Source organism: Melospiza melodia, chromosome 8 (assembly GCF_035770615.1).
Source record: "Melospiza melodia melodia isolate bMelMel2 chromosome 8, bMelMel2.pri, whole genome shotgun sequence".
Classification (NCBI taxonomy): domain Eukaryota; kingdom Metazoa; phylum Chordata; class Aves; order Passeriformes; family Passerellidae; genus Melospiza; species Melospiza melodia.
The window spans coordinates 16,397,155-16,413,979 of record NC_086201.1 but is presented as its reverse complement, the minus strand read 5'-3'; the positions used below and the strand labels follow the sequence as shown (position 1 = coordinate 16,413,979).

Here is a 16,825-nt window from a genome sequence, read left to right as displayed (position 1 = left end):
GAAATCCAGGTATAAAACTGAGAGGGAAGACAGATGCTGTGATTCAGGATGAGCAGGTGGAAGGGGAAAGGGAGGGTTCATGACATCTGGAAAGGAACAGGATGTGGCCCAGTTCAGCACTCCCCTTGGTCTCCTTTGGGATAGCTTTTATGCTGCAGTGTGGCTAGGTTTGTGTATTCTGCACTTTTTATTTGTCTCTGAACTAGGGGAATCAGTTCGTGGAGCACCAAAAAATCCCTGTCAAGGGATAGAGTCAATGGAGTAAGTGAGGAAAGTTCCTGGGAACTTTGAAGTTTTTTCATTTATCTCTGAGACTCTAAAAGAGCTCCCTGAACCAGAAGGAGTTTCTTGTGCTCATTGCTTGCTTTATTGTTACCATCTTGCCTGCCAACTCCAAGTAAAAAAGCTTTTTTTCTTGAGTAATAACAATAAAAAATTCTAAACACCCTTTTCTTGGAGAAAAAAAAAATCTGTTCAAAGCATCAGTGTGAGTTTTGTCATAAACTTCAGTGTGGCCAGGATTATGCTCATACTTCCTCAAGTGTCTCCCTAGAAAAGATATAGATAGATTTTTGAGCTTGCTTTCATTGCTAGCAGAAGATTGCTGTTGCATTAAGCTTTAAATGTGTAATTTAAATAATACTGGTTCCATTTCCTGTCAAAATATGAAAATGTGACATTTTATAAGAAGCTGGAATGATTTACTTCAATACTTTCTGGTTTCAGTAATTGTTGCTTTCTGGTGAGAGCAGGTTCAGTCCTGCTATGTTGCCATAAAATCTGAGGAAAGGAAGCAAAACAGCTCAGTGGGGAATGAGCTTGGGTTGTAATCAGGTGAGTCTGGAAGTGAAATTGTTAGGAGGATCTGAGTCATGACTGGGGGTTTGTGCTAGACTTTGTCTTGTTTCATTGCTGGTAGAGCCACTCTTCATGAAGGCATTTTAAAAAGGAAGCTGTGAGAAGTACCTACTCATTCATGCTTTTCTGTAATTCGAGGAAGGACTTCTTCAGATGGCTCAAAAAAATGTATTAACTGCTTCTCTGGATTTTGCCAGAAACATTTTTCTTACTGGCAAATTGGTTCAAATTAGTTAAAGTACAACAAAGAGGAAAGAGAGTATTAACTAAAAACAAATATCAGAGTGAAAATAACTTTTTCTGTATTATTTTCATAGATGCATGATGATATCCACCTACGGTTTTGTTTCCTTTTAGTATGAAAAAGACTTATCTGTATTTTGAAAAACGGTTTTCATAGAACTTGGCTGTAAAATACAGGCAAGAAAAAAGGTATAACCCTATATTTTTTATCTTGTAAAGCTCCTGTTAAAACTTATCTATTAAGGCAAGGGCGCTTCCCTGTTTAGTATGATATGTTTTTTTCATTGATTACTTAATTTTCCTTCTCTTTATTGCAGTACATCATTGCTGTAATCCCAGGTGTAGTATTCTGGGCATAGTACTTTCATATCAAGATTTGGAACATTTAGAGCAGGGTTTTTGGTAGAAACACAGGGCTGGATCTCCAGGTGCTCCTGGCTTGCCTGTGATTTGTAACAGGCAGGGTCTGTGCCCAATGCCATCATCCACCCTCAGGGTCCCACATCTTCTCTGTAGTTGTTTCTGCTCCGTGTGGCTGAACCACTAACACCTTAAGAAAGATGGAATAGCCTTGCATCCTCAGTATGCAAATAACTCTGGCCACAAAACACAATATCCATAGTTTCTGCCTAGTGCAGATCACCAGCCCTTTCTGGAATAGTCCTGTTGACTCTTACAGTGTCACTATGAGATCATGTTTTTCACCCATGCAAGGAGAAGTTATGGTCAGTGGTTTAAAGGAGAAAAAGGGAGCAGGTATCAGGGTTTTCCTGCCTGAGGAGATTTTTAGCAGAAGTCTGGAGCTTCTGAGATACTCTTTATACTGGTGTCATGCTGAAAATGCTTTGATTTGGTTGTTGAATCTTTCTGTGACAAGTGCTTACAGACTAAAGAAGAGCAATTGGAGAAGCTACCCTAAGGCAGGAGATATGAGTAAAGCAGCAGCAAAGCTTTCAGTTTCTGCTGGTTGACTCATGTCCACTGAGAATTGAACTTGGAGAGGTCTCCAGAAATTCAGTTTTGCTTGCTGTAATGTTTCAGACATGATGAGGAAAAACATGAGGCAGAATAGTGCAGGACACTCAAAATGGCATCTCCGCTGCAGCTGTCGCTTTGCCGGCTTAGAATAAGTGATCAAGGTTTAATGTTACCTTATTTAAAGAAAGATAATAAAGCAACTGTCTTCATCCATGAACACTCATTTCTGTTAAACACTTGGAGGAGTTCTTTCTTCTAGGGACATGATTTAATTCCAAATGAGTTCCTATTTCCTAAGCTGTACACAAAGTGTTGCAGTGTCTTGCCTCACTAGGTATGGCATCTTCTATTCTACTGAGCCCGTGCTTTCATTGTGCATGTAAAGGTCTCTCTAACCTAAAGTGTTAGGTAGATTAATAAATAAACAACCAAGGCCCAATTTAACAAAAATTAAATCCAGATTTAATACTTTTCCTCACTGTTGCACACATCCACAGAGAATGCATGATAATTTTTATATCAGTGCCGGTTACTGAAGGTGCTGCTTTCAAAATTAGGGAGGTTAGGCAAAGTCAGGCTGGGTAAGCAGGTGCTTGTAGCTTAATCACTGAGCAAGGCTAGGGAAACACTGCTGATGAGATTTTGATGCTATGAGATGATCCAAGTAGCAATTCTGGCTAAATCTGATAGTTAATGTAGTCTGCAATTTATGGTTTGAATTTAGAGTAGATGTGTGAGAACTTTGTTGTTAAAAGTCATGGTACTTTTCCCATTAGGAACTTTGGCTGAGTGATTAAACTCATAATTAAATACTAGCATGTTATATAACTTTATATGCATATTTTATTGCACAAAAAGACTTAAATAGAGTGCTACTGTAGTGATCATACTCTGTTTTGGGACAATGGCTTGCAGTCATTGTCTAAGTTATCTTCTGCTCATTGAAGTTCTGTTGGAATTCTGTAGTCTGAAGGCAGCAGGGATCAGTATCTCCCAAACCCCCAGGACAAAGAAATTTCTTGGGCGTACTCCATTTTTGTTTGTTGTCTTTTTTTTTTTTTTTTTTTTTTTTTTTGTTATCTGTTGACAGCAAAGAGATTCTTCTGTTCTTAGGGAGACAAAATCCTGCTCTGAGCTCTGACTTATTTGCAGTCCTTAAGCATAGAATGGTTTATAAGAAAGACAGGAATGGCTCATGTAAGATGAGTATATTCTCCAGCTGGTTTTCAGTACTTGCAGTTATTCCCATTTGGGGTTTATGTTGAGAATGAAACACAGGCAAACAATTCTCCTAGTTTTAAGGCACTTCATGGGGACTGTTCAGTCACTGAGCTTTTAGTTTTCCTAATAAGTACGTGTGGTTTTCCCATTGCTGTGGAGGGGCTGTGGAAGGAAGGTCTCTCAGGTCTCTCAGAGAGCAGGCTCCTCACAGCTGACTCCAGAATGGGCTGGGGAGATCATGTAGCAGATGGGCTGATTGTTCTGTCACTGGCCTTTTTTGCTTAGATGTTTGTTGAAGATGACAGGAAGGAAACTGCTGTGTAAAAAGAACGATCACTAATTACCTCTTGGAGTGAAAACTGAGGAGGAAATGGCAAACCAGTGTGACAGTGGTATTTCTTGTGAACAGGAATATTGCCACAAGAAATAACATTCTGTTGCCTACATTTATTCCTCCTATCCTTGAGTTCTATGTTTTAATTTAAGGTGCAATGATTATGAAGAAAAATTAATAAGTGTAATTTTGTAGATGTTGCAATATTGCAGATTATTGTGAGGTCCATATAGTAAAAACTTAAGAACAGCTTTTGATATGAATTTTTAGCAGAAACTACAGTTTGTAACCCAAAACTTCTAAGTTTTATTTCAGGTTTTAGACCGAGCACTCAGTTAAGGTTTGTGAAAGCTGTTTCTAAACAAACAACCCCAAACTTTGGCCAGGTCTCCACTGCAGAATGTCTTGCCAGCAAAGCACTGTGTATCAGCCAGGGGTGTGGAAAAAAGTCATACATCCCCGCTGACATCAATATGTTGGCGAAAGCCCAGGTGTGGATGCAGCTGTGCGGGCAGAAGAGAGTTTTTATCGGCTTGGCTGATGTTTTTGGGGAGGTGATGCAACTCGGCCAGCAGACAAACTCTGCTCTGGCCCGCGCTGGCAGCGTAGGAGGCTCCGCCAGCGCGGTCACGGCGCCGCGGCCACGCTGCCAACCAACACTTTGCAGCAAGAGAACTGGAAAAAAAGGCCCCTTTGAACAACAGAGGGACCTCTATAATTTAGTTTTTATTAGTAGTCGTCGATGAAGAACAGAGCGGAAAAAGTGATTCAGATTTTAAAATTAAAGGTTTAATGTAAAAAATGTGTTTTAGTTGTATGGCTTAAAATGTCGCTGTCCCTTTAATGGCTGGCTGTCGTTGGGTTGCAGGCTTTGAGAGCTGTAGGACACTCAGCACATGGGTTTTGTAAAGCCTTTAAGGCTTGTGAAGGTATGAGTCTCTCTGGAAGCACTGGAAAACCTTCTGTCTGTAAACTTAGGAAGACAACTATAGTCCCATTTACATTCCCATCGTGTTTGAATGTGACCACTGGCGCTAGAACTTCATGTTTAAATAGAAGTTTGAATTTCTCAGAACGGAGTGTTTATGTTTTACAGACAGACAGAATTAGGATTCCTGCTCTCTCTACACACAGACACACATTTTCCTCTCTTGCCTTTGGCCAGCTGGTGACAAGATTTTACAAAACTCCAGTTCTTCATAACATAGAAAAATAAAGATTTTAAAGGAAAAACACTGTAAGAAATAAAAGCAAAACCAAACCAAAGATACTGAAAAACTTAATAGAGGCTCTTAGCCTTTCATTGTAATTTAGAATAAACCAGTTTAGATGAAGACAGGTATGTGTATATTGAGATTTTTGGCAGCTGTGCATGCACATTTTGAAACCGTAAACAGAGCAGTTTTGCATTTGATCACTGTTTGCATTTTGAGAACTTCACTTAAGGCTTTTTGAAGAGAATTTCACTGTGCCAGACTAAGTTTGTTCTGTTGTGAAAATGTTTTGAAACTAGTTGCTCTGTCATTCTGCATTGCTTGTAACCCTAAAAATAATTGCCTGGCGTTACTGGAAGAAGAGTGGTCTGACAGACTGACTTGTGCTACTATTGTTAAAATCCGTCAGTGTTTCCATTGCAAACTTGGAAGGGAGCATTTAATCTTTTTCCCTGGAAGAAATTCTAGATCAGTTCTTCAATTCCAAATATAAATATTTTGGAAGAGATTTGATGTTTCTAAAAATCTTTATTAAAAACAACAAAAATCTTTAACCCTATGGCAATGAAATATTGATACTTAGTTATGAAATGCTAAATGATCAGGAATGTATTTTGTTCTTCTTTGTAATTTTCAGTTCAATTAAATTGGGCAGCAACAATGTTACTGCTTATCAATGTTGATTTTATAGCAAGTTTTGCAGTTGGCTGTTCCAGGCCATTATAGCTGCATAATAAACTTTGCAACATGCCAAATTGGAAGATTTCAAAACCTTCCTAGGAAAGCACAAAAAAGAAACCATAATTACCATAAAGTATCTGATATAAGACATGCCTTTGTACTTTTCTCCCACTCGCACTTCCATTCCAATTTCTTGAGGTTATCTCCAAAGTAGTTTCACTTTTCTTGCGTGTAGTTTCATGAATGCTCTAAACAGAGGTAAACTCTAATCCTTTCCTCTCTGCCTTCACATTCCTGCTCCCTGCCTTGTGACAGCCAAAGCTTTTGCGCAGTGCAAAGCCCACATGTGGTGTACCGGATCAGGGAAGATCATTTTTGGGTTCAGTTTGTGGCCATACAACTGTTTGTACTAATCCAAGGAAGAGGGTGGCACTAGCGTGGGAACAAGTGAGTCTACATTGGCATCTCACTTTATATTCCAATTTATTTTTTCCCCCTCCTGTGCCTTTCCTCTGTATTCAGGGGCAGCTCTTTGCTATGAGTGTGTAGTGGAATCTCAGGCTTTTGCAGGAAAGGAGCCACATGCAGCCACTTTGTCAGTGAAAACCATGGAGTCACAAGATGTTTACAGGCAACTTCAGTTCTCTAGTATATTTTTTTTAAAGTATTCCTCTCTTACAACGCAGGTTCATAGTACTTTTTGTACAGTGCCCTGCTGTACTTCTCTTAATGCAAATGATTTCTCTACTGTAGATTTCCTCTAGGATGTTTTTATGTTCCATTGGGGTCTGATTGCAAGAGCAATAGGTTTGATACCTTGAGGAGTAGGTAGAAGTGCTTCTGTGCTTTTCTCCTTTTGAAACTTGATTTTTTTTTTTGCCGTTATATAGAGCCTTTTTCTTGATAATTGTGAAGTAATCCACAAACATGGAGACAGACAGCAGTATGAAAGTTCCCCCAAGGCACACCATTCATTTAAAGTATTTTCCTTAAGCTATCTGTGCTCCTTCTCTATTTGTAAAAAAATAATAGCAGTATTATATGATGTACTAAAAGCCAGAAGAGATAGAAAAGAGGCTCCTAATTATTTTTGTATTTTTTGATAGATTAAGGAAGGAGCATGGTCTTTGTGCCTGCCACAATTCGACATGTGAAACAGTCATAGTGATGACTGTTTGTACGTGCTGGAACCTAGAGGAACAATAGTTGCTATTTCATTTTCACATGAGATGACACAATGAAGAGTGATAAAATCCTTTGAGTAATATTCAGTGGAGGTTATATATAATTTGACCCTGTGTCATGCATCAAGTGGTGGTTGGAGATATTAGGATGTGCCTGTGAATCCTGTCCCAAGTGTGGCGTGAAAGCAGTTGTATTTAAAATCCGTGGGTAATTAGGAACAGGTTGAGCACAGTGCTCCCCATGGTGAGCAGGCTGCTGTAGATGAGCTGATGTGCATGCTGTGATTGCTGCCTGTACTCTACTCTAACCTGCTTTTTCCTTTGCAGCAGTCCATTGTACCAGCCCATCCAATGGCTCCTCCTAGTCCCAGCACCACCAGCAGTAATAACAACAGTAGTAGCAGCAGCAACTCAGGATGGGATCAATTAAGTAAAACTAACCTTTACATCAGAGCACTGCCTCCAAACACCACTGATCAGGACCTGGTAAAACTATGCCAACCGTAAGTACAATGTTTAAATGTAAATTATAATGTCGTACCTTACAAGCTTGTAGTAGGTACCCAAGATGAGTGTTTGGATTATGAGGGAAGAAAACCAAATACATAAACAAACTGCTTCGTGCTGTGATATGGTGGCAGGTTTCAACTTTGCTGACAATCAGAAGGAAAAGATTGTTTGATGCTTTGGCGAAGCACAGAAAGTGAGAATACGGTGGTGAACTGAAGCAACCCACGGCTTTTGTAAAAGCTGTGATTACCCATTGTGCTGTTGAAATCACAGATAAAATTAATACCTAAATGTGAAACTTGCTATTGAGAACCTGCATAGAGGGTCTCCTCTGTTCACTGCTAAGATAATCTGTTGATACAAACTTGAGTAATTGTTCTGAATCACTGTGAACTACAATGTGCATTTGAAGGCTTATCCTAGTTTCAGACTAATTTATGGCTGAACTTTGCTGCACAGTTGTTTTTAAGATTAGAAATAACTGGTCCATGTATGAAGCCTGTCTAGTGGCTGAAGTTCTGGGTAGACTTGGTTTAGCAGAGGGCTTTTAGGCAATGTTGTTAACCTAAGATTTTTTTGCTTAAGAGAGTTATTTGTTCTGTTTTTGAATTTGTACAGCAGCACATGCCTCTTACTTTCAAATATGGGTTATGTGTCAAAAGACTGTGCAGTTGAGTTGTTTATACACTGTTTAAAATCACCAGCCTTAACTGTTTTACTGGATTTTTAAAATGTCTTAGTACTTCTGAAATTCATAGTGCACTGTCTGGATTATTTTGAAATCAAAAGTACTCAGATAAATTTTCAATACTACACGTAGGAAAACATCCAAATCTGTCTATTTTGGATGAAGAATTATTAAGATTTGAATTTAATGCTACTGCTGCAATTTAAAAAATAATTTTATGTTCCATTTATCAGATAAGTAAATAGGAGTATTCAAAAATAGAGCACAACACAAATAATAAAAATTGATAGCAAAACCTGTAAGATTTGGATCTGAGCTTATGTGAAGTGCCTTTGGTTTTGTATATTGCAAAAAAATCTGATACCTTATTTATGGAGGATATTTTCTTTTTTAATTTAAAAAATGGACTTTCAGGGTAGTAGTCACATAGAAGTCATCTTAGTATTGGAATAAAAACAGCTTGCTCTCAGATCTTTAAAGAAAAAAAATCTCTTTGCTTATTTCTTCAATAGCAAATTAAATCCTTGTGTTTTGCAGAGAAGAGAATACATAATCTTTGAAAAGGCTTGTTGATAAATTAAACATTTTTACGGCTCCCTATGTGACAATGACCTCCTGTAACTTGAATTTTAGTTGCAAATGCATGTTTTACAGAAGTGGATTTTTCCTTCCCGTTTTTGTCTTTTGAACTGATGAGGAAACCTTGGCCTGTGCACTCATGTTATGTTAGGACAGAGCTGTGAGGTTATTTTGCACTGGAACCACCCCAGTAGCTACTATTTGTGCAGTGGTTACTATAGCTCCTTAATCTCTTTCTGAAGACATTTTGGTTTGCCCAGTCTCAGATGTCATTGATGCATGAACAGCCTAGAAAAAATATTTTTCATAATTTACTGTAACAGGTCCTCTTCCTCTTAAATAACCAAATATTCTGATTTTGTTGTTGCTGTTCAATATATAATTGTAGTTGGAATAATATGAATTGTATAAATAATGAACAGGCAAAAACTTCAGCCATGAACTTGTAAAATCAATTCTGATGTGAATTTACAGGCGTGGAAGGTTATGACATTTATTCCTGTGAGATATTTCCTTCTAAGAATTTTACCTAAGAGGAAAGGAGGTTGTCTCCATTCTCCTTTTCTGCTCAGGAAGCGAGTGAGATGTCCAGAAACTTTAGGTAGGGGACAACATAATCCCTGAGCAACTAACTGGATTTGGCAGTAAGATAGAAATGGCAGCTCTCTCCCTGTTCACTGACGCTCAGTAATCCACTTCTGTAGACCATGGGAAGTTTCAGATGCAAACCTTTTCTTTCTTGTAAATCTGCCTAAGCTTCTAGGATGTAGAGGGCAAAATATTCTTCCAAGTGAACCTGCCGTGTTCATTGTTTAGGCTGAGATAATACAAAATAAATGGAAAATAGAATCTTGGACACACAGAAGTCAATGAAGAGACTGTTGTTTACTCCAGGTCTCTGAAATATTGTTTTGTCTCTTTCCAAATTCCTAAGATTTTACTGAGAGGCTTTTAGAGTAGTTTTAGCTCCTTTTCTCCATATAAAGTGGGTCTTGGTATCCTAAGAGGGTGTCCACTGCAGTGCTAGGTGCTAAGAATAGATAGAAAGTCTGCTCTGCATTTTGTAGAAATGATCTTGCTAGTTGGCAATAAACAGATTTTGGTGGATGTACATAAAAAGGTCGCTGGCTTGTTTTGTGTCTTTTGGCTGATGTCAGGCAAGACAGAGAAACACCTGTGGGTTGAGGAAATAATGGTTGAAAATCATCAATGTCACTGCAAGTACCAGAAACGTCCCATCTGCAGAGATTTTTCCTTCTGATCATCATGGACTGGTATCATATATGCTCTACTGAAAAGTTATTTTCAGTGATGGTTATGGTAGAGAAAGATTGCTTTTGACAGAATCCCTCAGAATACAAGCTCAAATAATCTACAGATTTCTTGTGGGGGAGATTGTTATACTGTGAGTTTTATTTGATTTAGTCAGGATTTGCATTGTTCTTCTCATGACAACAGTGCTAATTTTGGCCATGTTTTTACTTAGTTTAATTCTTTTTGGTGAATCACTAGAAAAACCCCTTATCAATTATGGAAGTGTTGGGCTTGCTCTCCTGTTGTAGCACAGCTGTGCAGTATTTATGAACACAGTGAACAAACGTTCACCAGCTTTGTGGAAAAGTATTTTCCTGGCAAGAGCACAATTTGCCAGTATACATGTCTACAAATCTGTCTCCACCTTCAACTGATTGGTCATTTCTGTTTTTCTATCAGGAGAAGCTCTTTTCCTCTTTTCCTGGTTGAAAAGAACACATTATGTTTTTGTTGTGAGGGCTTGGGAGCACGGCTGTTTTTCAGAGCATATTTCTGGCTTTTGTTTGGGAACTGAAGCTGCCATATTTCTGAATACTTCATTCAAACTTGAGCCTGCTCCTCCAGTTCTGCATTGAGAAACCAAATTTCTTCATATCAGTTGTGCCAGAGGCAGAAGTGTGGGGAGCACTGAAGTAGGTATTGTTTGTCACAAGGATGTCATAACAGTCAGCCCAGAACCAGAGGAGTGTCAGGGGGACATGATGTGAGTCAGCCCTGGCCATAAGAGCTTCCCATCAGGGATGTGGGAGTAGGCAAAGCAATCCATGCAGTGGCCCACAGGTCCTGTCTTTTCTGTGGGAGGCTGGACAGGAGCAATCAGCTAAATAGGACAGGAGCAGAGGACAGGAGCCAGTGAGGTTTGGGAAAGTCTGCAGGAAGCTGCCTGACTCTGCTGTGTGGTTTCTTTTCACAACCATGGAGTGCCATTGCATGGGATCTGCTGCACTGAGCAAACCTCTGCCATGAAGAGCTGGTTTGACAGGGTTGCTGAAGCAGTGTTTACTTCAGCCATGCCTAATTGCACTCCCTTCTCCTGGTGTGGATGTCAGTACTTGATATGCTTTCTTCAGCTCTACAGATGGATTTTGAATATATTATTTAAGCTTTAACTGTATTTTCTTATTCGTGACTCTTAATAATTTCTTTTAACTTATTGAATATCTGGATCTGAAGATGCAAGATTAAGTCCATTCCAGTTATTCACTGAAATTGTTGAGCCTGCTTATCTGATTAGGGACTTACGTGATTGTGTCTTAGCAGATTCAGCCAGGAGTTTGTAACTTGCTTTGACATGTTTTCTAGGTGCTTTCCAGACTTTCACTAAGCACTGTGCTTTGCTGAGGATGACCTTTATGCTGAAGCCACATGGTTCCAAAGCCCTGTACTTTCCACTGTCTAGCTTATGATTTACTTGCTGGCCTGCAGCAGCTTTGTGTCTGTGTAATGCTGTTTCTTCAAAAACCTCCTTTTGTGAAGTGTATATCATTAAATGAGGATGATGCAGCAGACTCTTCATCCTCCTGACAATCCCCAGTCCCTGGGTGAGATTTCAAGCTTTGAGGCTTAACCCAAGTCTCCTCTGTTCAGTTCAGCATAAATCATTTGGTCAGCCCACCCTTTGGTATTTTCCCTTCCAGCCTGTTTTCTCACACTCTGCTGCTTGTATCAAGCTGTTTGTAGTCTATATGATATTTTTGAAATCGCTTTTTCCTTTGGACAGTTTCACTTAGTTGGCCTTCCTCCTTAAGTTATCACTGTAGGGTCATATTGTGGGTTTTTAATGGGATTACATTCAGCAAAGCAGCTGCTTTAAGATAACAAAATATAGAATTACCACAGCAGGCCATTGTTCTGTGCCAGGATGGTCTGCACACAGAAGCAGAGCTTTGCAGTGGCTGCCTTTGCATATGTGCATTCTGAAATCACCTGTCTTGTTGAGAGAGTAGTTTAGGGTTCGTTGCCAAATACTCAGCATCATGAACACAGGCACAGCTAAAACAACTGGCAGGCTAATGGTTTTGTTGAAACATATGACCCAGATGTGATATACAGCTTTGTTTCCAAAACATACTTAGTTATATACTCCGATGTTTCCCTGTTTTGAGGCAAGATAACTTGGAAGTTGTTTCAATTCCCTGTTCTTAACACAGGACGTATTTTCATTGTCATGTGACATTCATTAATATATTAATGCTTCCATGTTCTTTGCTGTGTAATTGTGACCTCTCCCATGTTGCCATTTCTCATCTCCTTCAAACATACTTAGGACTTAAAAGAGGTGAATTGGAGCTCAGACATTTACTGTAGCAGGGAGCTGGCACCACTGTGGTTACTTAAGATCAAGAAATTTGTTAATTTTACTCAGCATATCTCATTAGAAAAAAAAAGGCTGGACTTTAGAAAATGGTCTGAACATCTCTTGCATTTAACTCCTTGGGAGAGTGATCTGGGCAGGTCATTGCTGCTTAGAAATAGTTATAGCACATGAACACAACGCCTAAGTGGCTGAGTGGAAGTGGAATGGAAGTTTTCAAAGCCAACTTCTTCAATTCTCTTTAAAGTATTTTTTCTTTATTCATTTTTCCCCTTTTCTCCATTTTTCTTGCATTTTTCTTTCATGGTTTGCTGGCTGCAGTGAGGTATTGCATTCATAATTATGTGGAATAGGATTTCATGTCATATAATTAAATGTGATACATCAGTGTCTCTGAAACTGTTCCCTTTGAGAACAGTATTAATCCTGATTGTTTTGTAGTAGGAGCCCATCTATTGTTCTAGATATAGGGTAGAAAGAAGCCCTCTGCAAATTTCTTTTTTTCAGAGTTATGTGTGCATTTTTAAAAACAGTATGATTGCATACTCATCTGAATAAATAACACCAGGTTTACAAAATAATATTTGGTTCTAGGAGGAGAGAGATTCCTTAGTGATTGAGCAGTATGTGATTTGTACTGTTCAGCTTGTTTGTATAATACCAGCATCACATTTTACCTTTATTCCCTGTTCAAGGAATGTGGCATGGTTGGGGTTTGTGTTAGCTGCAGTAGGTTTTCCTTTACTGCACTTTTCACTCAGTTTTGCTCTTCAGAGCAAACGTACCCCCAAGGGTGGTGAAGGTGTGCTCCCTGGATGCATTCATTGGTTGTGCCAATGCTGTTGCCTGTGCAGGGTGTGGAACACAGTAGAGAAACACCCACAGGAGCCCTGCGACCAGATTTAGCCAATCTCCACTGTGTTCTGCCCAGCTGATGCACCCAGTTTCTCAGCCAGACAGGCTGTCAGAGGAGGAGTGGCCTGCCACTGTGGTGTATAAACCGGCTCTGCTGGCTTCTGTCTGAGCTGGTGAGGTTCCTGGGAGGTTCCTGTCAAAAATATGTATCTCATTTCTACAGCTGAAAAGAAATATAATTCGTTATTGTATGTTACTTTTGCCAGATGCACAGAGAGATGTAGGCCTGATGTGGAGGCTGAAATGCTCCTTTTTGCCAGGGCTTGACTGCCACATGTAGCAAGGCATTTGCTTGGTATGCCATGGGAACTGTGATTGGCCTGGAGATGTGATGTTTGGTTTAAATGTTTCCTTTTTATTGTTTAGCAACACATCTCAGCAGTCATGTCATGAAGTGTCTAGCCTGGCATGATGTGAAGGAAGACTCTCTATCTTCCCCTCAATATTTGGACTTTATTTAGCTAGAAATAAAATTCAGACAGCTTTACATTCATGATCAAATGAAATCTACACTGTAATTCTCTCTGAGAAGTTCCAGCGTGTTTTTTTACAGTAATGCTTTCATGTTGAATGTTATTAGGGACTCATAGATATTTTCAGGGAAATTGCAGTTGAGAGAAAAGTAGAAAAGTTGTCCTATCCTCCAGATGCAGATAGTCTCTTAACATGCCTCAAATTTAAAACAAATATACTTTTAATTTTCTCTTTCCATTTTTTTATTAAGCAAAGATTGTGGTTTTTCTAAGTCAGTATTTCACTTAGCCTAACTTAAAAGCAGTTCCCCTGAGCACATTGTTTAAAAAACAAGTAATCCAAATAGAGAACTGCAAAGGAACTCTGTGTTTGCCTGTGCTCGCAGATGTGGAGATCCAGTGATTGCAAAACTCCCTGTCCCCTGGGAGATGAGAGTTTTGTTGCAGTGTGGGGCCAGAGGAATGGTGATCCCATGGAATTTCCTTGAGGAAGTGGGGGCGAGGGAGGAGAAGAGAGTGGAAGGAATGTTTCAGCTGCAGCTGCTTGTGAAAGGAACACTGGGAAAACAGATTTGGTAAAAGTTACCACCATTTAAGATCTCTTCTTGGAAAACAAAAAGCTGATTTGGTAGTGCAGGGCTGGGTATTTGCTGCGCAGAGATGCAACCGCAGAGCTGCAGGAAAGAAATGTCCAGTGGCAGCTGTTGGAATGTCTTTGATCAGGGTCCCAGTCCCCAGCTCCACAATGGCTGGGACCTGATGCAGATGGAAGTGATAGCAGCAGTTACTCACTGGCATAACCAGTAATTCAAGAACATTTTGAAGGGGACAGTTTAATTCCAGTGGACTAATAAAAATGTTAACAAGTACTAATCAGGCTTTTTGGTGGGTTCCATGATGCCAAAAACTGCCCCTGCTGTCAGAGACCTCTTAGGCAGGCGTCTCGGTCAGAAACCAGTCCAGAACTGACTCAGCTTAGAGCCCAAGTTGGTTTTGCCTCAGTGTGCTTACATCAAGCTTGTCCTTTTCTTCAGGAAACCATTCAGAGTAGAAATCAGGATCAGTATTTGCAAGTATGTTCTTATATCCAATGACCAATACCCCGTTATCACAAAACTTGTAGAAATCTTGTGAAGTCTTGACTTTGTTTGCTAAAGGTTCATTCTGCTTAGCTCTGATTTCTCTAATGCTAACTCCTGATGTTGACATGTTATAAGGCCACTCTTTTTTTTTTTTAAAACCTTTTAACCTTTTTTTACCCGCATTATTGCTGAGCTACATTTTGGGTTGACAAACAACAGCCTTTAACAATTTGCAACCCACATAATAAATACTCATATTTACCTGCAGAATGAAAGCAGTAGCAAATATTGGTAAACTAGTTGAATATCATTAATTAATTTAATTCAGATCTTGCTACCTCCAATGAAATGTGTAACTGAGGAAATAGAGAAAACAATGTTTATCTTTAAAAAAACCTCCACTGAATATTAAGACTTGATCCTCAATTTTTTCCCTCCAACTCCTAAAATTTTACCCTGATTTGGCATTCAGAAAATATTAGCTGCCTCAGTTCAATTTGAACAGTTGCCTTACTCAAGGCTCAGACAAACTCTGTAGAAAATTAAATCATTAAAGGGTTACTGAGAGAAGAATTAGCATTTCATCATTTAAGTGTCTGATCTTTGTAGATAGATATGCTGTACCTTGGAAAAAAAAGTCAAGTTTTAATTTGAATGTTGATATTGTTATGATATGTAGACACAGAGAAAAAAAACACAAGTGAAAACTCAAAAAGAAAATACTTCAATCTGGGGTCTGTTTTGACACAGTTACTAGTACAAATATTCTACTTGAAACAACCTGTGTGAGTTGAGTTAATAATTTACAGAATCAATTGCAGTGGAAGAAATATGTTCTAATATATACTCGTGTCCTGCACCTTACATTTCCATTTCTTCTCTTACTTATTTTACCAGAAGATAAAAATTACCCACCAAAATGTGTGTAACTTCACTTTTGGATATAAATAATTAGATTTAATTAACAGATCATTTTGGACATCTTAACTGAAATAGGTTAGCCTAAAATGTGTGCTCTTCTTAAATGCTTGTTTTCCATATTCTGTGCAGTTGTGTAATTTTATATGTTATCTTTAGAAGACAGAGTCTGAGTCAGTATTTTTCCTAGGAAAACATTGTGGGCTAAGGTTTTACACATTATTAATATTTCTAATCCTAGTGCTGCTTTTTGGCTTACGTGCAGTCACTAATAAGCTTTCACAAGTCTTCTCAAAGTATCAACAATTATTCTGTTGCATTAATAAGGACTTTAACATCTGAGTGAATGCAATACTGAAATAAGTGTTATGTTAATAAAAGATCTAAAATGGTAAGAAAAGAGCTTCATACAGGGTAGTACAGATACATGAGAAACCTCAAATCTTTTATTTTCAAACTCTTCATGTCAGAAATAAATCTAAAGACTTAAAAAAGATCCAAATTACTTACTTCTGGTTTCAAGGACTTTGCTGAAAGGGTAACTGAAGAGTTTTTGGAGTGCGGAGACAAGCACAGTTTTATAGTTCACTGTATAATTTCATTTAGCGTATATATCAAAGCCCAAAGAGATGCTGTGCTCACAAGCAGAAATGCTTCCCCATGCCCCAGAGATGGTGGCAAGCTTGACTGAAGCTGTCTGTGTGCCGTGTGCTCCCAGAGCCCCGATCCTGGGAAGCCCAGAGCACCCAGGACCCGCTGCTCCTGCTGCCAGCCGGGGCTGGGAGTCACTCCCTGCTCCAGAGCGCACAGGGAGGATTCGTCTGGTGGTGAGGGCCGAGCTCTGTGGTGCTGAGTGCCAGATGAACTCCACGATTTCTGGTTCTTTTGGCACTGCACTGTGGTTTCTTTTTCTTTTCAACCTGTGCTGTGCAGTACCCCAGGCAGAAATCTCCTCTGTGTTAAGCCTGAGTGCCTTGGCTGAGTTCTGGAGAAGACATTTGACAGAGACAAGAGAGACTCTTTCCCTTCAAGGCCTGAGGGTATCAGCATGGTGGGGTATCCAGCCGAGCTGATGCAGCAGTGTGCATTTCCTTTCCTCATCACTGCTTGTCATACTGTTGATCTGGAAAGGTCTCTTTGTAAATCATTTGCCTTTCCTCCCCTCCTCCCCAGAGATCCTGTATTTAAACTCTTACATTTCCCATACTTGAAGCTACATGTTTTTTATTGTATGGAAGGCTTTGTCTTAAGTTTTATTGCTAAGGCTTATTTGTTGCCAAAAGTCTGTGTGCTACATTTTGAAGATCTCAAATAATGAG

General features: G+C 39.3%; 1 protein-coding gene across 5 annotated transcripts in view; it reads left to right on the top strand.

Moving 5' to 3' along the window:
* The window catches only part of RBMS1 (RNA binding motif single stranded interacting protein 1), a 143,155-nt gene that overhangs the window by 70,476 nt on the left and 55,854 nt on the right, over window positions 1-16,825 (top strand). For 3 of the 5 annotated variants that reach the window (XM_063161981.1, XM_063161979.1, XM_063161982.1), the window contains exon 2: window positions 7,041-7,216. In XM_063161981.1, the coding sequence (XP_063018051.1) occupies window positions 7,041-7,216 (176 nt within the window). The remainder of the gene's footprint in view (window positions 1-7,040; window positions 7,217-16,825) is intronic. The other 2 variants (XM_063161980.1, XM_063161983.1) reach the window with 1 other exon arrangement.